At 39.0% G+C, this 24,728-nt stretch overlaps 2 protein-coding genes across 5 annotated transcripts; one reads left to right on the top strand and one right to left on the bottom strand.

Annotated features, from left to right (window-relative positions):
• The first annotated feature begins 2,598 nt into the window (after nt 1-2,598).
• Nucleotides 2,599-9,427, top strand: LOC143886779 (nucleoporin protein Ndc1-Nup protein). Of its 2 annotated transcripts, XR_013253915.1 has the most exons (5): nt 2,599-3,217; nt 5,233-5,457; nt 5,900-6,283; nt 8,418-9,006; nt 9,193-9,427. XR_013253915.1 is itself a non-coding variant. In XM_077390895.1 (4 exons), exons 1-4 carry the CDS (start codon nt 2,672-2,674, stop codon nt 8,880-8,882), a joined length of 1,620 nt encoding a protein of 539 aa, XP_077247010.1. In that variant the 5' UTR covers nt 2,599-2,671; the 3' UTR covers nt 8,883-9,128. The 2 variants fall into 2 exon arrangements, 1 of the variants encoding a protein (XP_077247010.1); XM_077390895.1 differs by lacking the exon at nt 9,193-9,427 and having other exon boundaries at nt 8,418-9,128.
• Nucleotides 9,428-14,914: 5,487 nt separating this feature from the next.
• On the bottom strand, nt 14,915-21,923 carry LOC143886777 (ARM repeat superfamily protein). 3 transcript variants are annotated; one of them, XM_077390894.1, is made up of 8 exons: nt 20,646-21,922; nt 19,508-19,592; nt 18,107-18,203; nt 17,891-17,954; nt 17,718-17,774; nt 17,340-17,377; nt 17,150-17,231; nt 14,915-15,318 (listed from the first exon to the last, which is right to left on the bottom strand). In XM_077390894.1, the coding sequence occupies exons 1-8, from the start codon at nt 21,696-21,698 to the stop codon at nt 15,229-15,231; spliced, it is 1,566 nt and encodes a 521-aa protein (XP_077247009.1). In that variant the 5' UTR covers nt 21,699-21,922; the 3' UTR covers nt 14,915-15,228. The 3 variants fall into 3 exon arrangements, 1 of the variants encoding a protein (XP_077247009.1); XR_013253913.1 differs by having other exon boundaries at nt 15,181-15,318; nt 17,029-17,231; nt 20,646-21,923; XR_013253914.1 differs by lacking the exon at nt 17,340-17,377 and having other exon boundaries at nt 15,182-15,318; nt 20,646-21,923.
• Nucleotides 21,924-24,728: the final 2,805 nt, after the last annotated feature.

The raw sequence follows: 24,728 nt of genomic DNA, 5'->3' as shown, positions 1-24,728 counted from the left end.
TAAATAGTGATGATTTTGTGAAGACTTAAACCTCTACAAGAGGTACTGGTCATCTTGTCTTAAGACAAGAATGACTGAATTGATAACGAAATAGCACTGAAGTAATAATTACTGTCATGAAAAGCCCTTCATATTTAAATAGGTAAAGCTTGAAAAGCAGAACACAAAAGTGTTCCATTTATGTTAAAATTGTAATGCAGAAGATCACAAAAGTTAGGAAAACTCTAATAGAGAGTAGTCATAGTATACGACGCAACACAACTAGGCCTTTGTCCCAGACTAGTTGGGCTCGGCTAATGAATCCTTTATAAAAATTTTATAAAAATTCTTACAAAGAAGGTGAAAGAATCTACCATGCTCAAATTGACTAAGTCTAATTCTGACACTAGTTGGGTTCTTTTTTGCAGGAATCATTTTCTTCCAATCTCTCATGTCTAAGATCACGTACGTTCTCTGTTGTGTTCCTAGCCATCAAGTCTTTCCTCACTAATTCTCTCCAAGTTGTTTTCGGTCTACCCTTACCTCTTTTTACTCTATCAACTTGACAGTACGAGTCACTTGTTCTCACTGGAGCAGTCATAGTATAATTCATAGCTATATAATCCCATGCAATCCAAATAAATTCAAGAATGAATCCTTTACAAGTCAAATAAGGGATTTGCTAGCGTCATGGTAGAAGGCATTTCGCGGATAGCTTGTTGCATGTGAGAGCAGCCACATGGGCTCACTTTTCAACAGATTTTGTCTTCATTCATAAGGTGGCTATAGTCCCATCTGTGAAATGCCTTCTGGAGGTGACTCACGCCCCTACACACTTCATAAAACTTCATGAAGTGTGTGGTGGTCACGTGAGTGTCCAAGTGGGCACCAAGGACCTTTATGACATTCGTGACTTCATCCCATGCATACATATGGTATCGCGAGATGGTCTCTCTTTAGAGTTTTTATATGGTATTGCCAACAAAATCTTCTACTCTAGGACAGGATTTAGATTACCTGTGCCCTCTTCAGCAGAACCATCTCTTCACGTTTTGGGTTGTGAGTCCAATCCATTTAAGGCCTATTTGCCTTTAATTCTGATCAAATCTCATTCAATTTTTATCAGAAAAAGTTCGACCCAACTAGACAAATGATGGCATCAAGCCACATGCATTACAAAACAGCAGTAGTTTAACAGGAACTAAGAAGAAGAGACTCGAAACTAAACTAACCGTGACTTCCACGAGATTCTACTCCGAAGTAGAGTTTGTCTTTATTCATGAGATGGCTGCTCTCTCATGCAACAGACCGTCTAAGAAATGACTTCTGCAATGCTCCCTAGCAAATCTTTCTTTTTTTTGTGGAAAAAAAATAGCTTATGTAGACGTGTGAAGTTTAGACGCGATAAATAACTTATGTAACTGAATGTCTGTGCATTATAATCACTATATATCGACAAATATTACAAGAGGAATGATAGAACGACGAGTGCTTTGCAAAAATCAGCTCCAAGGACGCCCATATTGGATGATTTTTGCAAAGTCAACACCTTTTAAACGCATTTCCACCTTTTTAGACGCTTCACTTTGCAAAAATCCACCAATAAGGTTGCCCCTAGAGCTGATTTTTGCAAGAGGGTTGCTATTGCTAGGCAATTAGCTAGTTATGCTACTAGATGGGCGGGGGGGTTCCGTCGAACACAAAACTATTATTGGCCCAAACTCATGTTAGGCCTTGTGCCCTTAACATACTTGATGTTTAGTTTAGTTTAAACCTAATTGCAGTTTTGAATAAAATTTTAGATTTCAGTTTAATGAAATAGATTTTATATGATATGGGAGGGTAGTTTTGCCAAGGAAGGGAAAAAGAGCGAAAAGTTGTAAAGAGAGCAAAACAGGGATAACAAATGTGATTGATAGTAGTAAGCCCCCATTAGATAGTCCATTATCTAATTCAGCTTCTATTCCCGCTTCTTCCAATGGAGAACCCTGAAATTTAGTCTCAAAAAAGAAAGGGAAGGTTTTGCCTTTTGTTCCCCCCTACCTAGGTTTCGATCTCCACCAGCTTTCAAAGGCCTTATCCCTGGAAGGTTCTGATCCTCAGAGGGCTGTAGCTACTTTTCTCCGGTCCTTGCTTGATGGGTTGCTATAGTCCCCCCTGCAGTGTTGGAGCTTTGCCCTTGTTCGGGCTTGTCTTCTTTTCTTTTTTTTTTGCTGTATCTTGAGGATTCGCCCCATTTTGTTGCTTTTGTTTTGGCTTGATGCTTCTTTGTTTCCCCCTTTATGTTAGGGGGTTGCTCTCATGCTCCTTGTGTATCTTTCGTTTTCTATTAATATATTTGGTCGGGGTCCTGCCTAACCTCAGCTTACCCATTAAAAAAAAGAAAAAAAAAGAGAGCAAAACAGGGATACCAAGGGTTTAATTACTATTCACTGGGCATTTTCGTCAACTCAAAAAATGGACGGCCTAGATGTGAAAAAAAAAGAGGCAAAACAGGGATACGAAGGGCTTAATATTCATCTCCAAGGGCATTTTCGTCAACTCAAAAACCCATGCTCGGAACGGGCAAACCTCGCTGAGTACATTCCCGCCTCTTCCCCAATTTCCCCACCAAAACCCTCTAAAGTCAAAAACAACAAAAACCCTCCCTCTCTGTCTCTCTCTCGCTCTCTCTCTCTCTCTCTCTCTAAAAATGTCACCTGAAATCGTGAAAAACCGCTGGCTAGGGTTTCTAATATGGCAATCCATAACCTCCACCATCATATTCCTCCTCTACAAAACTCTAATCCTCTCTCTCCTCCTCAAAACCCCCTCTCTCTCTCTTCTCTTCTCTCTCTTCACCTTTCTCTCTTTCCATCTCTCTCTCCTCCTCTTCTCCCTCTCTCTCTTCATCACTACTTCTCCTCAAGACGATCCTCCCGCATCCATCTCCGAACTCTCCGCCGGATTCCTCAATTTCATCCTCAAATCGATCGTTCTCGGCACCGCCGGAGGTTCGCCGGAGCTATCAGCTCCGGCCTTCCGCCGCCGTGCTAGAACATCCGTCGGATTTTTTATCTTCGCGATTGTTTGTGGATTATCGGGGTTTCTATCGATGGTGTCTGTTTGTGGGACTTCTGAGTTGTTTGATGGAATGAGATTGATTAGTTTAGGGTTTAGAGGGTTTGTTTTTGGTCTCGCTTATGGAATATATTATGTTTATAAGAAGCGGTGGGTTTTAGGGTTTCCAATTATACAGGTTAGTACCTTTCTATTGAATTTGTTTTTGTTTGGTAGATTCTGTAATTTCATTTTTTTCCCCTTAATTTTCACAGAAAATTAGTTATGTAGTTGCCTTTAGGAGAAGTTCTCAATTTTTCATTAGAAATGAAGCTCTAAGTTATATTAGACCTCAAATTACATCATTAGAAATTTACTCCTTTTTTAGTTTCTTTATGAGATCTGGTCGTTCCACTGTTAATTCTCTTGAGGATTTCTTTTCTTATTTTTATTCTTGGTATATAAGATGGGCTTTTGCTGGATCACTACCACGTTTGTTATTCATTGCAATCTGATTTACTCCTATCCACTACACTCCTTAGTGAAAAATATGAAGAAAATAGGACCCAAGAGGAGACATTTTAATTGATCTGTACAAAAACAAGCGATTGGCAATATCGTTATTTTTTCCAATATGGATTATGGACTCTTTTTTTCTTAGTTCCTAATGAAATGGGATGCTGGGTTTTGTGATTTTTCTAATTTCTGGTCAAATTTTAGAAAGGAATTTAATTTATACCCTTAGAACTTGTTTGCAATAGTTTTTCTTTCTGTTTGCATTGGATAAATGTGATGTCTGCGATCCACCCAGACATTTTATAGTATCCTCTGCTTCCTCAGTCACACGAGCAACTTTATGAATCACGAATTACATTTAGACCAACTAGTACTAAGATACCCATTTGTTAATTGCATGTTTAACATTAATGAATCCTTTATGATCATGCACTTAAAATGCCAACAATCTTGGCTCGGAGCTTGAGCATGGTAGGGTACCATGGACTATGTTTTTTTTTCATGTGAATTGAATAGGTCATGAACGGATTGGTTAGTCATCAACCACATTGGCTCAAGTATTGACTAAATTAGCATCAATGCTTGTAATTAGAATATAACAATGGCCACACCTTTATGTCCATCAGATAAAGTATGAGAGTGAAGGAAAAGATTCCCTGGCTAGGTATACATCATAGAGGAGAAAGAGCACGAGTTTGTAGAGAGTTTACAGTCTAGTCTGCGAATTCGTCTAAAATTGATTCATATAAGTACAGCTGTATTAGTGGCGCTGTGAAGACCTAAAATGGAAGTTCGCTTGATTGGAGCCTTTAAATGCATTGAAGAGAGTAGAAAATATAATTAGGTTACTAGGCTAGGGCAAGGTAGATAAAAGTAAACAATGTCATTAAGCTCGTGAATTGGAGTTATTGCGACTCTTTTAGGAGGGCTGGCTTTCCAGTTGTAACAGTTGAGCAAAGACGCATGAATGGTATAACTTGATAGTTGGGTCTGGTGTTGAGGGCTTTTGATAAGATGCATGCATTGGCATATGTTTAGACTCACAAATCCTGATATAAAGGGGAATGTTGTTGAAACGCATTTGAGAAGCAGTAATCGAGCAGGTTCCAAGACTGGAGCCTGGTTCTCTATGTGGAGCCTGGTTCTCTATGAAGACTATATGTTCTGTCATTTCCTCTGATACGAACTTAGCACCACTAGTAGAGTGCATTGATCAAATTTCCTTCAAAGATAAAAGGAAAACATGTGTAAGTTATTGATGTGGTTTCTAATCTGACCTCAACTTATGAATCATCTGGGAATAATATTTGTTGTTGTGATCCATGGTTTTAAGTTTTAATTACTCATAATTCATGGAAGACAACTTTACCTGTTTAAAAATCAAAATCTTACTCTTTTAGATGAATGCAGTGGCAAATCTTCTTAGGCAAGAACTGGTTGCAAGTTTGCTCGTGTAGAGGTTTTAATATTTCCCTCATGGTGTCCTCACCATTTATTGATGATTAGTTGAATAAGCATTCAGTTATTTATCATCTACTTTACTTTGGTCTTGTAGAGTTAGGTGCTGTTTCTCTTGTGTATTCATCGTTTATTATGGGAAGTGTAAACTTTCAGTTAATGGTCATCTGCTTGCATCATGATTCCTCTTTGTAGGTTATGTAATAATTGCTATTAATTTTTACCTGTCTACACTTGCAGCGTCCCTTTTTCTTCAGCTTTAAAATGGGCCTCCCTTCATCTCTCAAACAAGCTCTACAAATATCAATTCCAGCTTTCCTTTGTACAACTTTGTTGATGATATTTCTGCCAGATCAGTTTAAGAGCAAGGGCACAGTGGGGCAACTCATTTTTCAGCAGATCATCTTTTTCCTTGGAACTTTTATTGTTTCCTTCAGTTGGGAGCTAAGTCATCACCTACTTCAGGTGGTATATTTGTAAATTTATTATAAATAACTTTGAGTTATTTTTTGTGAACCACTTATTAAAAGTATCTTCCCTTCTAAAATCGCTAACTGTGTTTTTGTATCCAATTCACAAATGTCAAGAAACTCGCACTTATCTTGGATGATACCTTGTGGACATGTATACTTCTACCCTTGTTTTCGTTCAAATGCTTCTAAACAAGTTTCTTCATAATAATTTAAAAAAAAAACTTTTTGAGTTTTTTTTTTACCGGTTGTTGTAGTAGCAGTTTTACTTCTAAATTTTATCTAGGTGATAAATGTTGAGAAACTCACATGTATCTTGGATGATACCTTTTGGACATGTGTACTTGCATTTTTTGTTCCTAACCAGGAAGCAAACAAATATGCATTTTTTTATGTGATTTTTTCTTTCCATCTGATTCAATAAATTTTTTCTACAGGTGGTACATACAAGGAGGTGCATTTTTGCTCCGCCAAAGGGATCAGCTGCTGCTGAAACAAATCCAAGTGAACCTCTACTTGAGGCTCTGGAGCAAAGCAGCCCAAGATCTCTTTTGCAATATCTCGCTTATCTTGATCTCTGTATTGTTTCTGAGAGCAATGTCGATACTTGGCGTAGGGCTGCCTTTTTTGAGGAAACTGGTGAGACTTACAGACGAGTTGTATCAGTATGCTTGAGGCCTCTGGAACAACTAACATCAAAGTTGAGTGAAGGTTTGGACGGCAGCTCAGTAGACAAATCAGATAAATTCTCCCAGCAGCTGCGCTCGCCAATGGATAGTTATGTGGACTCGAGACTCCATGAAGCATTCAGTGACTTTCAGGTACTGTTACTAATTTTTTATAAATTTTATGCTTGAACTCATTTTCTTATTATAAAAAGAAAAATGTTTACACGAGTGGTCAATCTTCCTTTTTTATCCCTTCCTGTCTGTGCCTATGGTTTTATTTGAACTTGCAGTACTATGAAATGGCCTTAGGTAGGGTCAGTACCCACATTAATTGATGTGCTTAAAGAATTTCAGCATTAAATTTGAGTTGTAAATTTGATACTTGAACTTATTTTCTTATTGTAAAAAGAAAATTTCTTTTGGAGTGGTCAATCTTTTTCTTCTCCCTATGTGTGCCAATGGTTTTATTTCGACTCTGCAGGAGTCGCTTTACTGAAGTATTATCGTATTAGAGATTGTTAGGTAGGGTAAATGCCTCATGAATTGGCATTGAATGTAAAATCAGATTTAGACTACATGTGCTAGGACTGGTGGTTAGAGGCTGACGTGGCTCTGGGAAACATGAAACCACATCCACATGCACATCATGGTTTGGCCTCCTTTTTCTTTTATGTTCTTGTTTGTCCTTGAAGAAAAAGCACAGAGACAGCTGTTTGCTACCATGCTTGTTTTGATTATTTCCAGATTAGGTTTCGCCGCAAGCCTCCCGCGACAGCTGTAGAACCCTACCAAAGGCTGCTCAACAATTGTAGAATCAAATTTATTCTGGTGTCTTAGCATTCACCTTGGATACCATGCTTGTTTTGATTATTTTCAGATTAGGTTTCGCCGCAAGCCTCCCCGTGTTACTTCTCCCCCCAAGGCCTTCAGCCCCACGATTTTTTTTTGGTCACATTCCTTGGAGGCTTGGCAGTTTTCGTAGTATCTTTTTTTTTAATGAAAGAGATAGACGAGGACTAATTCTATATTCACTTAATCACCTGCAAATGAGGCGGCAGGTTATTTAGCTAAGGAGTGGGTCCTGCCGGAACCTACTCTATTCGTATCACCGAAAGCTGTGGGACAACTTGTCCTTTTGAATTGAATGAATTGTCACTTTTCAAAAAAAAAAAAATTTGTTGTGCCAGTGATATGGTAGCTATGAAAGATCTAAGGAAGCTTATCCATGGGGGAAAAAAAAGATCTAAAGGTGGTCATATGCTTTCCTGATAATGAAGATGTAAGGTTAGAAAAGGGTTGGGTTTCCCCATGGGAAAATCTGCTTGGGATCTGTTAGAAAAGGGTAGGATGCTGCCATGTAAACCTAGTGAGATTCATAGAACAAAACTGTAGACGTGTTTGACAAAATGCAGCCCAAGTAGTTAGGACATACTTGTAGCTTGCTGAATCTACGTAAATGTTACTTGGTCTCACACCATTTATCATATTGAATGGGAACTTAATTTGTGAATCTATAGGATAAAACATTTAGGGGCCGTTTGGATACGCGGATTTTAGAATCCAGGTTTTTAGTTTGAAAACAGTGTAAAAGAGGGTATGAATCAAGCTGCTGGATGCTGTCCTGGCAGCGTTTCTTGGATTTTAAGCAAGAAAATCAGGTTTTAAAAATCTCTCCTACATCCTATGATTTCTAAAACCTGGAAATATGGGAGGATCTGCTACTCTCTTGCTGATGGAAAGAAGGGAGAGAAGTAAAAAATGAGTAAAAAATGACGGCTGGTCCTCTTCTTCTCTTGTCTCTAACCCTCTTTTACACTGTTTTCAAACTAAAAACCTGGATTCTAAAATCCACGTATCCAAACGGCTTGGATACGCGGATTTTAGAATCTAAGTTTTAGTTTGAAAACAGTGTAAAAGAGGGCCATGATCAAGCTGCTGGTATGCTGTCCTGGCAGCGTTTCTTGGATTTTAAGTAAGAAAACCAGGTTTTAGAAATCTCTCCCGCATCCTGCGATTTCTAAAACCTGGAAACATGGGACGATCGCCAGCTGTCTTGCTGTCGGAAAGAAGGGCTAGAAATCAGAAAACGACGGCTGCCCTCTTCTCTTCTCCCAACTACAATTTTGAGGAAATCCAGGATTCAAAAATACACGTATCCAAACGGCCCCTTAGTTTTGTATGTGTTGCATTTGAATCATCATTTTTATCTCCATGAACATTCTTCAATGTTTCTCTTTTCCCTGTTGCATTTATTTCATACAACTATTTTTCATGGAATACGTTGCAGCTATGTACATGGTGTGCAAGGACACTATCAGCACTGACTGCTCGCTCTCACAGTGAGGATAGGTTTGGGGTCGCCCAAATCACCGGAAGCAATGCCATTGTTGTCTCGACTTTACTGTCTTGTCTGCTTGCTGTGGAGGCTTGTCTGGGGAAGAAGACCAACCCACAATCCCCTCAATTGATGAGCCCTATGAATATTAAGTGGGCCACGGTGGGCACAGGAAGAAGGGATGGAGCAATGGGCTCCGGTAAAAAGAGAGGGGGTACTTTGCACAGAAAAGCTTACACAGTGGCTGATGTCCTTCGGACATCGATTTATGAAATTGTTTCGGTTTTCCACGACGAGATGCTGGGGAATGTTGCAAATTTGGAGAAGAATTGGATTGTCAGGAGCAAGCCACTGTATGGTAGCCGGGAGATTCTTATACAGAAACTGATCCTTTTTCTAGACTTTCGTGCTAACTGAAGTTTGAAGGAGAAAGTAATCCAATATTGGCTTGGACTTTGTAGGGAAGAGAGTGGAAGATTGGGGTTTTAACTGTTTTTTCTTGCTTCCATCGGTCATGAGACCCTTCCAACTTGTAGAAACGGTGAGCTGCTTTTGTTGTAACAAAATTTTGTTATAGCTTTTTTTTTCTGATTCTAAGGTAAATTTTGTTTACCGTTGTCATGTTTTCTTGCTTACCGATCATATAAAATATATGCTTTTCCTTTTCTTTTTCTTTTTTTTTTTGTTATTTTTTGTAATTTTAACCTTGTCTGGTTTTGTTTTATAGTGGATTTGAATATGTGATCACTCATCTGGGTCTTTATTCTGCCAAAAGATGCGTAGCAGGACTCCACTAAGTTGCAGGGTGCCGAATCCCTATCTTATAGTGTATATGTGTGTTGATCAGAACTGATTGATCTTGGACCCAATTGGACCACGCACCTTAATCTTGTATTGATCGGAAGATCCTGACCATTGCATCAGTAAACTTATTGTATTCAGTTGAATCATAGGACATTTTTGTTTTTAGGCACCCTTTTGCAATCTATTGCTTGGCCAGACAGGATCCATCCGGTCAGTGATTTTTGGCCCATGGCCAGTTTCACTGTGGGCCATCTCTGATTTGTATCCACAGAATAAGTAGACCTGGTTTGGCATCATCAGACTTCCTAGATTTCTAGTTTATTTCCACTTTTCCTTTTTATTGAATTTTGTTGAATTGACCTCACTGTAAATTTGTTTTTTATTTAAAAAACTCAGACTGCACTTTCTTTAACCAAACCCTACCTCCCCTCATATAACCTAGCCTTCAATCTCTCCAGCTTCTCCCTTTTGTCTCCTCATCACCCTCTTCAAGAACAAACCTTATTACTTCTTTCCTCTAAATATCCTTCAATCAATCGTACTCTAAACAGGAGTTACTATGATTAACACCATGCTCCATTTGCTGCAGGTAATCCTCCCTTGTGATTATTTCTTAGTATCTGAATCTTGCTTGTCTGATTGTTGTGCTGGTTTTTATCCATGATCTTGTTCAGGAGGTAATTTGTTTGGTTTGTTTTTTTATTTCTAGATTTGAAAAACTGCAGAGAAACTGAAATGGGGTTGCGATGTCACGAGATCAACGGCTCACATTGATTACTACCCTTTAAATTTAAGAGTGTTATTTTAGTAGGGATTTGTTTGAGAAGTTTTTTTTAATGAATAAAATTTAATTATGTGCCTCGTATTTGTCCCATGCCAGAAAACAAGCCATCTGTTGCTTGTTGTCGCCCCTTCGCAAGCCACCTGTCAATGCTGCGTTGCCCACCGCAAAAGATTCCCATTGCTCGGTAAGTCCATCTCAGCCCCAAATCCACCCATCGTATTTTGTTTTTCTTTCAACAACCTTAGTGTTGAATCAATCTCGTTAAGCCCCATCTCCCCAAATTAATTCTCAGCCCATTAATAGGCCAGACATCAATCCCATACAAACCTTTCTTAAAGTTGCTTGGACTCTCACTGTACACACATAAACCTTCACCCTTCCAGCCCCTCCTAACCAATCCTACTACCTTGTGGAAGCATCACAGCCCTTCCCTTAGCCATATTGATTCTTGATTCCCTTACCCCATTAGTCAACCTCCATCTTAACCAGCCCATAGTTGCTTTAAAAGCTCTCGAAATATTTACAGGACTTATTACTTATAACCCCCTCCACCTCTTATCCCAAGATCCCATTCATCCATTGCCTTCATCCTTGTTAGCCATAAAGAGTCCTCATCCTAGTTAACCGGTTGTTGTCAATCCCAAATCAGCCCCTACCCCATTACTGAAGTCCCTTGTTTCTTTAAAACTCCCTCTTGTTTTCTTGTTCTTTAAAACCATAGCTCTTTAAACGGAAACTTGGTATCAAAGCATCAATCCGTTGTGCGCCTCTGCATTAGGTTGTCAGTTTGAGAAAAATGGGATGGAAGAGATTCAAGTTTTGATCTTCCAATAAGAACATAAATATTGGGTCACAAAGGCAAGGAGGGTTTTCTCCTCTACGGAATTTCTGATTTTTGGCTTGTTCTATACCATTTCAAAGCTGCAGATACCATTCTTCTCGTCCACTTTGGACTTGTATTCATGGTCTGATAAAAAATTTTGAAGGAAAAATGTCAGAAAGTTGAGGGGTGTATTTGGTACCTTCGATACCACATGGTTAGAAGTGGAATTTGGTCATAGTTGAGGGAGTGTATCTGTATTTTTCCCAAATTTTAAAGTTGAAAAAACCAAATGTCCCGATCCAGCTAAAGTGCTGCGTATTAGTACTTAGCATGGTTTAAAATTTCGACCGAAATCCGAAATTTCAGATACCGGTGGGGATCGAAACCGAAAATTTCCGAAATTCAATTTTTCGCCATTTACCAAATTTCGGACCAAAATTTTGGATTTCGGTAATTTCGGTTTAAAGACATTATTTATTAAAAAAAAAAGTGTTACAAAATTTCGGTCCGGAATTTGGAACCAAATTACCAAATTTCGGTTTTTGGTGGGGTCCGAAACGGTTACCGAAACCGAAATTTTAAACCATGGTACTTAGTAGTAAATGGCGAACGTCACTTTTATGCTCCTTCCTAAAAGATACATGTTGGCTCTACTTCTCTGTCATTAACGTGATCATATCAGGAGTTTTTATATGGTGTAAGGCCTTACAACTATACGGCAGCCGTACCACCCTTGATATTTGATCCAACAGCAGCTTATTTTCTGAGAAGCTACTTTTGGATCAAATATCAAGGGTGGTACCTCCTCTCTGGTGTTGGATCAAATATCAAAGGTGGTACCTCCACGGTGCAAAGGCTTTATTCTTGTAAGGCCTTACACCATATAATTTCTCTCATATCAGCTGTTAAGTCCGGCCAAAAGCCCTTGAGAGCATGTTGATCGGATGATCCTTGGCCCTTGATCAGTCAAGTCTCATTCTAAATTGTTTGATCTTTCCAAGAAAAGCTAAATTGTTGATTTTTGGGGTCCTTTTGGCCTTGTTTGGATTCCCAAAAGTTTCTGGCATTGGAAAGGAAAAATGTTTCTAAACTTTCCTACTCTTTCTACACACGAAAAATGATGATTTGAACCGACCCTATTCAATTTTCATTTAAAACCTTCAATGGTATTCCTCTAAATCAACTATGATCATATAATTTCCCACTAAGTCATTGAAAGAGGTGAAAAAATTCCCACGAAAATGTTCTCCGTCAGCAATGCTTTCCTTACAATCCAAACAGGGCCTTCATTTTACTCACACGCCCCGGGTGAGTGACTAGATGATGTTTAAGATCAATGGTCTTTATTTATTTCGCACACATTCTTCTTGCTTGCCCCCTCTTGGACCCAAAATTTGCCTTTTCCTAAGGCTCTGGTTGGTTAGATGAGATTTTAGTGGAAGTAGTAGTCAATAAGGAGGTGACAAGGATGGGATATGTGTAGACTTGTCTGAGAAGATTAGAGGGAATTTTGGTAGTGTGTTTGGTTAGAAGTCAAAGCATGTGGGAGAATGGAGGGGTGTCGTTAAAAAAATAAATAGTAAAGAGAGAGAAAGAGGAAAGAGAAAGAGAGATAAAAGCAATGATTACACATGGCATTTCATATTCTACTCTTCTCCCCTCTAAAATTTACCAAAAACAAGGTTTGGCATTGGAAAAGTAGGGGAGGGGACAATCCCGCCATATAGGCGCCACCTAAGCAAGGGAAGTAATATATCCGCCCCTTTTGATTACCAGGGGAGAATATATCACTTCCTAGTAATCAAAAGGGGAGAATATATCACTTCCTTTTGCTAATCATTCTTATTGTTAATACACAGTCCTCTAAAACTGAGGAAACTGCAAAAGAGGAAAAAGATTTTAACCATTGCAAATGAATTGAAGGTTCTTTAGAAGGAGACATTTTCTTTGGCTCACTCACTGCCGGAGATCCAGTTATTTACGAAGTTGGTAGCTACAAGATTGTAGGAATAAGATGTTTCTTGGATTGCTATTGTGCAAAAAGTTTCATGCAGGTATCGTTTTTCATTTGATCTAATGCAAATTAAGGAGATTACTAGCCTGAAAATGAATTGTTCCTCTTGTAAATGGTCGTTAGTCTCCAACATGCATACTCTGGCTGGACTCTTAACAGTTGAAAATTATTTGAAGGTTTGTTGGACCCAAGCCTTTTCAAACTCTGTTAACATTGTTCAAGAAAGCTACTGGTTCGGCACATAGAATTGCCGACAACTCACGGGAAATCCCTAATTTCTCCATTTCTGATTTACACCCACTATTTTTAGGAACTATTTGTAGGAACTATTTTTATTTTTTTGATGGGTTGTAATAGCAAACTTGCAAAACAGATTCGTTTGTCATAGAACACAATAAACTTTGGCTACTGATAATGGCACCACCATCTTTTAATGATTGCTTCGTTAAATCTTGTTGGCAATTATTAAAACAAGGTAGTGCCAAATTCAGTAGCCTAAACTTTTGTTAGAAGTTACTTAGATGGGATTTGCTGGCGTCCATTGCAGAAGGCATTTCGCAGAGCGTCTGTTGCATGAGTGAGCAGCCAACTCAGGTGAATTAAATGAATGAGACAAAATCCGAGTCTATGTGGCTGCTCTCATGCAACATACGCCCCGTGAAATGCCGAATGCGATGGACGCTATCAAATCCCTACTTAAATTTATATATTCTGTAGTTCTACGAAATCCTCTGGGTTTCACCACTTTGCTAATTCATGGAGATGCCGATTTCTCATCAATGTAGTTCCTGACAAACAGTTTTCTGAAAGATTGCCATGTTCATGTTCCTTCAAGATCATCAGAGATTCAGCACATATTCTGTGCTCCATTCTCCTCTTCATCCACAAAAAAAAATGGAAATTCTTCATTGCTATTACCTAATTCATCGATTTCCATAGTTAGGGTTTGCATGGTTTGGGTTAGGAAAGTGTAGACAATGTGACACTTGAAGCATCGAGGCTTGCAAAAATGAACCACCATTCAATTTAAAACAGACTTTCCAAATACTTAAATATTATTTAATGGATGAAAATGGGAGAATTTATAATCCCTTTCCATGCATAAACATCATTTTTCATCCATTCGATTTGACTTGTGCTTTCTCCGCCACGATTATTATGAGAAGACATCCACAATAATTGTCCTCGGACAATATATTTGCAAAAATGTACGTATATCTAAATAGGGGAAACGTTTTCTGCGCGATACCTCACCGTGAGCGGCCCTCTATAAAACACCACATGCATGTTGTTTGACTCATCCTACCCATTCATTCTATAGGACCTCACATAGATAGGGTGTCCCTAAGAAACCACCTCCATACCATAATCCTAACCATTCGATTTATAGGAGTTTAATTTTTAGCCATCCAATTGAAAACCTCCACTAATCATAACCATAACCATAACCATAACCCATAACCCTAATCCTACCTATAACCTACATAACCAATGGGTTGGATGACTCAACCAACTATGGGAAATGGGGTATCTAGAGGGCTGCTCACGGTGAGCGATACCTTAGAAACCTTTTTCCCATCTAAATATGAATGTATGTATATGTAAGACCACAGATAAAATCTGCTCAGGTTCAAATTGTTCAGGTTGACTCCTTAGTCATAAGATCAACTAAGCCTCATTTGGCCACCTCAGGGGAAACCATTCATGGACATTATGGAGAAATCCATTACGAAGGGGATACATTATTTACATTTATATATGAAAAATCGAGATCGGGTGATGGTTACATTTTCTGAAGTCTAGTAGTACTAAATTCAATGGTCAAATACCTCTTCAAACACAGATAAAGGCAAAGATGTTTGGGTCCACAACTCTTTTGGACCAGTTATGTCACCAAACCATATCTTTTTCCTTTTACTAGAACATCCGTCAAGTTGCCAGTTTATAATATATCAACAATGTTTTTACTTAATTTTGTCAAGATTACTTTAATATCTTAATTTGGAAAAGTATATGCATACAAATAGATGAAAATTTGCTTCTTCATTTTACACTCGAGGGAAGGTACAAAAGAAAAAGAAGGCCCATAATTCATTCATCTTACAATGTGTACACTTGGACTATACCTCTCCAATTTTACGAGTAAACAAAATTAGTTCACAAAAAAAAAAGAACTATGGCCAGTAGTTTAAATTCACAACATCAGTACCTTCTAAATCACTTGAGCATGTTTGTATAAACATTAAAGACACTACAGGTAAGGAAGCATGTGGGGACTGGCTACCTGATGTAGAACTTTCTCCATCTCTTTTGATTGGCTTGGAGAAGCCTCTGAAACTCAAAATGCTGAAATGAATTTTTGAATTTTCGCTTGTGCGCGCTCCTTTTCTTCTGGTCCATCCAAATCTCCAATGTTATCATGATACTCCTGCAATATGAGTTGGAAAAAAACAAGTGAATGTGAGGCTATTACCTAAACTATTTTATATGTGATAGCAATATTCATGAGAGCCCAAGCCCAAAAGGCAGTCAAATGGTTGGAACAGACGATTCAGAGAAACAAAATCCACTTGGGTTTAGAGGAAAAAACTTCAGCCAAATTATGCTCTATGAGAATTTTTAGTCTTCGTAGATGCTAAGTTTATTTCCTTTTGAAATTTGACAAATATATTTATACCAACAAAATTTACAATGGGGACCAGTAGTCCCACCAGATTTACATAGTATGAATTGCCCAGGAGCATTCTCCTTGGCCCAAAGAAAAACCCATTACCTCTTTACATTACTCAGTAGCCTCATTGTATCGAATCCAACAAAAAGTGCCATAATTGTGGGGACCACCAAGTCAAGATCGTGACCTGCCACGTCACACAAACTTCTCCACCACATTCCAGCTAACGAATTCGATTTTCAAAGATCCCGCTTAAAAGCCCACAGCTATTGTGTGCCCCTAACCGTGCACGATAGCCAACCACCCAACAACATCATCCGATCTCCGGCGGCCTCCACCTCGTACCACCACCATACATCAGCGGGTCCCCATTAAAAATATATTTGTTTCTTCCACCATCCTCTCCATTTCCTACTTCCACTAACCCAAAAATCAGAATCCTCCTCCCCACTAGAATCAAATTATACAGTATCCATTCGGAAGTATACTCCAAGCCCTAACCCTAAACAACTATAATACTCCCCTCATCCTTCTCCCTTCAAACTCTAATCTCCAAATCTAACGACTATAATACTCCCCTCATCCTTCCCCCTTCAAACCCTAATCTCCACACCCTAACCCTAACCCTAACGACTATGATACTCCCCTCATCCTTCCCCCTTCAAACCCTAATCTCCAAACGGTAACCCCAACAACTGTAATACTCCCTTCTTACTTCCCCCTTCAACCCTAACCCTAACAACCATAATACTCCCCTCCTCCTCCTCCTTCAAACCCTAACCCTACATGGCTACTAATGCGTCTCATCAACCACTTCCACAGCCTCTGACGACTCCCCAGCCCACTTTCTCCATCAGCCCTAACCAGATCTGGCCCTTTGACCATTAAATCTGGCCTTCTCGAGTCCAGATCCGGCCGTTCCACACCTCGAGCCACAATCTCTGCAATTTCTACGAGATCAGCCCATCTCCGAGCAACATCCGGCCACTAGCTTCTCCCTTGCCCATCAAGAGAGAGAGAGAGAGAGAGAGAGAGAGAGAGAGATCAAAGAGTGAGAGAGATAGATCAGAGTGAAATAGGGAGAGATCAGAAAGAGTAGAAAGAGAGAGATCCGGAAGAGAGAGATAGATCAAAGAGAGAGAAAGAGAGACTAGAGAGATCAGGAAGAGAGAGATCAGAAAAGGAGATGAGAGAGAGAGAGGGCAAGACGAGAGAGAGAGAGAGAGAGAGAGAGAGAGAGAGAGAGAGACGCCTCCCTCTCTAGGGAGGGAGTTTTTCAACGGAGCTTTTTTTCCGTTTGTTTTAGATGCTAAGTTTATTATCTCTTCATTTGGTCATGCATACTAAAAAATTCTCATGGTGCATAATGTGGCTGAAAATTATACCAAATTATCAAATGATCAACCATGCCAATCTGATAAAATGGAAGTTCTGTGGCTCAGAGCAGATTAGTTCCAAAGACTATACCTGAAGTATATCACTAACATCTGTGGCTGAAAATTATACCAAATTATCAAATGTTCAACCATGCCAATCTGATAAAATGGAAGTTCTGTGGTTCAGAGCAGATTAGTTCCAAAGACTATACCTGAAGTATATCACTAACATCTTTCTTTGTCAATTTCTGCTGTCTAAGGAGTAGCTCAATTCTCGCTCTCATTCGAGGGTGCCTGCATAGAGTGACATGCTCGAATTAGTATGAAAGATCAGTTTCCACTGTACTTGAAGAAACAGGAAGCTCAAAAGGAGATTAGCATGAACCCAACTATAATACTTACTCAGAGGACCAAAGATGGCCAAGAATAACTGCAATCAACTGTGAGGCCATGGAGAAAGTGGCTTTGATTAGCAAATGGGACTTAAAATCATGGTTTTAAATTTCGGCCGAAACGTTCGGTGGAAACCGAAATGAAATTCACTGTGAGTCGGAAAAGTATCAAACTTCGCCGAAACGTTTCGGAAATTTCACCGAAACGTTTCGGTGAAGTACAAAATTTCACCGAAATTTCGGGGAAATTTTTACAAGATTTCGTCCGAAATTTCGTACCGAAACCGAAACCGAGATTTAAAACCTTGCTTAAAATAGCATAAATCTCTACATAATGCAATGATGGAAAATAGAAGCCACAAGATCACCACTGCAAGAGGTATCATACTTGAAGAGTGTAGAGCCCGGATTCTAGTTTCCGGTTGTAGCGCTCCTCTTCATCCATCTGTAAAATGTATAAAAATACAAGAATGGACAGTATAACGATGAACTGCTGTTAAAGTACATAAAATTGAGCAAACAAAAATTATGATCTCCATTTAAAAATGCATAAATAATGACCTCTAAGTCATCCAGTACAAGCTGATTCAACCGCTCAGTCTCTGCTTTAACTCTATCAGAATATCTACAGAAAATAAGAACAATTTTAAGAAGAGAAAGTATTACAGAGACCATTCATATAGAGTTCCATATACCAGTCTCTTCTCAATAACCAGACATTCATGAATGCAGGCTAAACTGGTAAAAAAATGGAGATTCAAATCTCCCCAACGTCACCTCGTATAGAGTTCCATAAGCCGGTCTATCTTCTCACATTCATTTTCCACAAATTTACTTAGCAATCTGTCCCTTCTTGAACCCCTCAGAATGCCACCTGAACAATAAAATGTCAAATACAAGCACAAGATTAATCACATTAAATCATATAAAAGGTGAATTCATGGACAAGCAATCAACTAATAAATCCTATTTTTAGAAGCCATTTAAACATGCCTTCTCACACGGTCCCACCAGTTCCTATCAACACACACAATGTCTATCTAGGATTTAGCAGCTTATGCTTCTCCATTCCAATACTGACATAGTGATATCTAATTATCTATCTTGGTTTGTTCATGCCAAGAACTTTCTCCACATCTGGACATTTTTCTTTATATACTACTACATCAATACTTGGAGCTCCGAGTCTAGAAATGTTACTTTTGAACATGTATTCTCACATGTCAGTGTGATTTTGCTTAATACTTTCAACAGGAAAAGAAAGCCTTTCAGTATTTGTAAACAAGCAAAGTATACGACTCCAATTCAGAAAGATCATACTTATGATATATACAAAGAACAAATCGATTCAAAAACCAACATGAAAAGAAAAGTGCACTATGGAACTATGCATCCAACAGTTTTTAACAAAATCATAGTTCTAAAGCTGAGGTGAATTTGGATCGATCGTTAAATAATTAACGCGAACATAATAAACTCATCTTACGCTTTTTTTTATTTTTCCTTAGAAATGTCAGAGAGATGCATAGATATAAGGTCGGAATAGATCAATTGCGAATCAAGAGGACATGGCATTTGAACGTCAAGACGAGTGTCTCAACTTTTAAATTTGAATATATATATATATATATATATATGAGGAAAGTGTTTCTAGTCCGGCCGACTAGAGATCATTCTCCAGTCCGCCACCCAAAAACACATGGGTCCCACATATTTGGGTGATCTAAAGCATTCATTTGATAGGCCTCATTATAGATAGGATGTCCACAAAAATTCAGCTTCATAGGATCTTCTTAACCCTTCGATTTGTGGAGTTAAAAAATGGACAGATTTGGGTGATGCAAAGCCGTCCATTTTAAGCTCCACAAATCATAGGGTTGGGATGATCCTATGAAGCTAATTTCTTGTGGACACCGTCTCTATGCCAGGGCCCATCAAATGAATGCTTTGCATCACCCAAATATGTGGGACCCATGTGTTTTTGGGTGGCGGACTAGAGAATGATCTCTAGTCGGCCGGACTAGAAACACTTTTCTCTCTCTCTCTCTCTCTCTCTCTCTCTCTCTCTATATATATATATATATATATATATATATATATATATATATATATATATATCATAACATATAATAACACAAAAATTGAGATATTATAAGTTAAATTAACTTGCCTTCTTACCAAATAATGACGCAATAAGAGAAATTACACGCTCTTCTAACTCCTCCTGAAAGCTTTCTTTATTATTCTTCTTGCTCGAAGGAATCTGCATATTAATCATACATTATGAAAGAATAAGAAGTTAAAAAAATAAATAGCCATCAATTTAAATTCTGTGAACCAATGAATCAAACGTTTCACAACTAATATCATTTGATAGAATCTTTAAACCGCCAAATCAGACACCCAAATATTAGAATAAATTTGTTGGATATGGTCATGAAAATGACAGAACACATCTAGGTTGCACCGAAACAAATATAAATGCATAAATTGTCTACTCTCTCTTGCTAGAACAGCAACCAAAAGCATCTATTTTTTTCCCTTTCACTTAGACCAAACTTCACTAAAACATTTCCAGCACATTTATTTGTTTTCTCTCCCGAATAAGCATGGATTTCGTCGAGACTCGAGGCTAATATAATGGGTTCAGGCAAGGAATTTTCCATGCTTGTTATACAATTATTCATTATTAACTTATTTTGCCGACATTTTTGCCAAAAAATCACAGGCTATGGAGGATTGGCAACTATCCAGGGAGGCATAGATCACACACTCAAAACTTGGAGCAGAGGCCCAACACCATTATACCAAATAAACTCCATGCCAAACACCAACACCATGAATGGGGTGTCTGAAGTGTGAACCATATGGTCATCAAGAACTCCTAGAACACTGTGGTACACATGAGAGAGTGCACTTCAGAGACATCAATTGCATCCTATTTCACAAGAAATTTCAGACAATAACACGACACCCGCATTATTTTTCTACTGCTGGCATTGGGAATAAGCATTCTTATAATTGAAAATCCGAGTGCACAACAAATGAACAATTTAAAGGAGTAGAGCATAGATGGGATGTGTTAATGTGAACCATATAGTCATCAAGAACTCCTAGAACACTGATACACATGAGAGAGTGCACTTCAGAGGCATCTATTGCATCCAATTTCACAAGAAATTTCAGACAATAGCATGATACCCGCATTATTTTTCTACTACTGGCATTGGGACTAAGCATTCTTACAATTAAAAATCTGAATAATTGAAAATCCAAATGCACAACAAACAATTTAAAGTAGTATAAAGAAACTTGCCTTACCCATGAAAGCCGCAAACGCAGTTTTCAACCCCAAAACATCCACAAACCGCTCACAAGCAGGCGGGTACTTAGTCATCGCGAAATCCAGCGCCCTAATCGCCGACCCATAAGCCAGTTTCTTCTGCTTCATAATAATAATCATCAATTCCACACCCTCCGCCTTCAAAAACCTCTCCTTATTCTCCATCGGCATCAACAAACAACACAAACAATCAAACAAATTCTCCACCATCTCCTCCTCATCCGTCGTCCTCGGATCCCTCGACTTATAAATCGCAACCGCCTGTAAAACAACATCCACCCCATTCATCTGCCCTAATCTCCGCTGATTCCCCGCACTATTCTGCAACAAAATCGCCAAAATCTCCGACGCATACTGCTTATTACTATCAAATTCCCTAACCTTAATCTTACTCAATAACCATCTAAGCAATCTCGTCCGTTCACATACCAAATCCGCCACTGCCGGATTCACCTCAATCATGTTCTCAATCGTAGCCAGCGTGTTATAAATAGCAACCATCTCATCAGGATCGGAATCCGATAAACGGCTAAGATTTTGTACCAACAATTCTAGGGCATTGTTTTCAATCAGGGTTTCAACTAGAATTTTCGCAGGCTCATCATTATCTTCTAATACATCTTCATCAGTTAGGTCTTGGAGGAGGGAGACTACATCAATGGCAATATCTGTGTTATCATGACTTAAAAGGCCTAAAATTGAAGGGATTGTGTTGAGATTTACAAGATCTGGGTAGAGTTCGGGGCCTCCGGCGAGAATTTTGAGCTTTTCGATCTCGTCATGAAGTTCGATTTCGGAGTCTGCGAATTTGTCTGGCTGGTTTGGGTATTTCATTCGGGCTTCGAGATTGTCTTTGAGACGACGTTCGAAGGAGAGGACTAGTTTTTTTAGGGTTCGAAGGTCGAGAACTTCGATTGAGGTTTGGGATTTTTCTACTGCTTCGAGGAGCGAGAGATCGTATGTTCCGTTTGAAATAGGAGGTGGGGAGGAGGAGGAGTCTCGCTTTCGCTTTGGATTGTGTTCCATTTTGCTTGTAGATTAGGAGATAGAAACCCTAACCCTAAAAAGAGAAAAACCCTAACCCTTGCTTGCAGATTGGGAGAGAAAAACCCTAACACCAAACAGAGAAAAACCTTAATCCGAAACAGAGAAAAAACCTAGAGTTTGGGAAGAAAGCTTTGAGAGAGAGAGAGAGAGAGAGTAGCCCTGACAGAGAAAAACCCTAATCCTACAGAGAAAAACCCGAGGAGGGTTTGGGTTTGGGGAGAGAGAGAGAGAGAGGGAGTAGGGAACGAAATTATTGATATGGCGCGGCTACTTCGAGAATGGTGGGTCCCGCATCAAGTTCATCTGAACCGTCTACTTGAGAGGCCTTGATTTGGCTTCGGTGCAACCACGTGATTTTAAAAAAGAACGGTACGGCCCTCTCCATACGATGATCCAAACCGTCCATCTGTTGGACCACAACGTAAATAACTAAATATGTTGTGCCCCAAAATCATTTCCATAGGATGATCCTAACCCTCCTATCCTTAGCTTCTAGGGCTCTGTTTGGTTGCAAAAAGTAGGGAAGATGGCTGAGCATTTCTAGGAATATGAAATACCAAATGTTGTTTGGTTGTCATTTTTTAGCTCAAATCCCATTGGACTACTAGACATGGAAGAGACATCATTATTAGCTTTTTGCTTAAGTGGCGCCTATGTGGCGGGATTGTCCTCTCCCCTACTTTTCCAATGCCAAACCTTGTTTTTGGTAAATTTTAGAGGGGAGAAGAGTAGAATATGATATGCCATGTGTAATCATTACTTTTTTCTCTCTTTCTCTCTCCTCTTGCTCTCTCTTCTACTATTTATTTTGTTAATGACACCCCTCCATTCTCCCACATGCTTTGACATCTAACCAAACACACAACTAAAGTTCTCTAAAATTCCCTCTAATCTTCTCAGACAAGTCTACACATATCCCACCCTTGTCACCTCCTTGTTGACTACTACTTCCACTAAAATCTCATCTAACCAAATAGAGCCTTATGGCTTAACGAAAGACAAGAAAAAAATCTAGGGCTTTTCTTTAGTTGCATAGGAATATGAGGATTAAGTTCTCTTCCATGAAAGCTATTGATAAGGATAAAAATCTAGGGTTTTTCTTTAGTTGCAGAGGAATAGGTGGATTAGGTTTTCTTCCATGAAAGCTATTGATAAAGATAAAAATCTAGAGTCTTAGTTTAGTTGCAGAGAAATAGGCGGATTGGAAATCTAAGCCTAAGGAATTTGAGAGAGAGATGATGATGCTGACAGTCCATCTATCGGGTGGATGAAGAAACTAAAATCCCATCAGTCGGAATGATTAACCTTAACCATATGAAGGCTTCATCACTTTTAATAAGATCCATTGATAATGATATTCGAATTAATTAATAAATAATCACTAGATGCTCAAATTATAATTGCAATTTACTCAAAACATTTGTGAATAATTTTAGAATTTTTTCGAATTATGGCCGAATGTGAGCCTTGGAAATATGGGCAACGTACGATTAAATTTTTCTTCACGGATTATCTCAACAGAATTTTACAAGTTGAAGATTACATATGCCTACTCAAGTGGTCATTTGCTTGGCAGGGCTGGATCCAGATTTTGAACTAGAGTAATGGTTGATTGGCGTGAGAGATCTACATTTTTTTTTGAGTGAGGGAGAACTAGGTTCAGGCGAAGATCCGTATATCATGTTGGAAAAGTTGCCTTATTTTCCATGGTTTAGTGAGAAGTTGAATTAGAATCATGTGTTTCTAGGTTTTTGGAAAACCTAAGTTTATATATGAGAGAAGAGAAAACGGGGAACCGCGCTCGACCGCAAATAAGCTTATATGCGCTCGAGTGCAGGAAACATGGTGGGCCCACTTTTTTGGGTGAGCCTAAGCATTCATTTGTAGGCCCTATCATGGATAGGGTGTGTACCAAAAATCAGCTACATTGGATCATCCTAACACTTCCTTTTGTGGGGTCAAAAAATCGGCAAATTTGTGGACAAACAGCATATGTCTATCCCCCCCCCCCCCCCCCAACCACCACCACAAATGGACACCCTAAGATGATCCAATGGAGTTGATTTTTTGTACACACCCCATCCATGATGGAGCCTTTCAGATTCCCAAAAACTGTGGGCCCAAGCTTTTTTCCTGCACTTGAGCGCAAATAAGCTGTTTGCACTTGAGCGCAGCAATTGTTTTCTCTAAGAGAAAATGTGTCTATTGGTCTTATGGTAATGGCCTTGTCGTAACGCAAGGAGAAGCCGTGCATTTTCTAAAGTTACCGAGGAAAGGGGTGTAACGGCAATCAATGATAATGGCAGGATATCTCACTACAAATGACACTTGAATACAAGAGGTGTAGACCTTGAAAACAAGAGGAAACTCCCCAATTGGATACAAGAGGCAGCCAGAGATAGCAAGAGATAGGGAGAGAGAAATAAAGAAGAAGAGAGTTTCTTCTTGGGGTTTTCTTAGGTTTCTCTTTTTTATGATCTTGGTTGAGAGGGCAAGGGAAAGGGTTACCAGTTTTGTATTAATCCATTGTAATCCTTGTATTTTCTTTTTCTCATTGTAAAAGATTGTGTTCTCGCCGCCCTTGTGGATGTAGGCATCTTGGCCGAACAACGTAAAAACTCAGTGTTCATCTTGTGACTTGCTTTTACTTTTACTTTGTTGTTTATTCGTGCATGATCAGGTCAGTGACAGATTTTCTCAATATCTTGGAGACATTATCTGCAAACCAAGCACCCCCGTAATTAATCACCACTAATTGGGAATTAGAAGGTAACGATGTCAGTGATGGATTTTCTCACATTCTTGGAGACACTATCCGAAACCAAGCAACCGCATAATTAATCACCACTAATTGGGAATTAGAAGCGATTTGTCAGGTGATGGACGCCTCCTTCACTTGTGGTCACCCTTTTATGTAGATGGAAAGGATACTTAGTAGACCAAACTAGTCATGTATGTACTGTTAGGGATGCAACGGATTAGGAGCAAGGTTTTAAATTTCGACCGAAA

Source organism: Tasmannia lanceolata, unplaced genomic scaffold (genome assembly GCF_043159265.1).
Source record: "Tasmannia lanceolata isolate RefF3 unplaced genomic scaffold, GAP_Taslan_0.1 ptg000011l, whole genome shotgun sequence".
In the NCBI taxonomy this organism is placed as follows: domain Eukaryota; kingdom Viridiplantae; phylum Streptophyta; class Magnoliopsida; order Canellales; family Winteraceae; genus Tasmannia; species Tasmannia lanceolata.
Note: the sequence above shows the minus strand (reverse complement) of the source record. Positions and strands in the feature narration are given on the sequence as shown.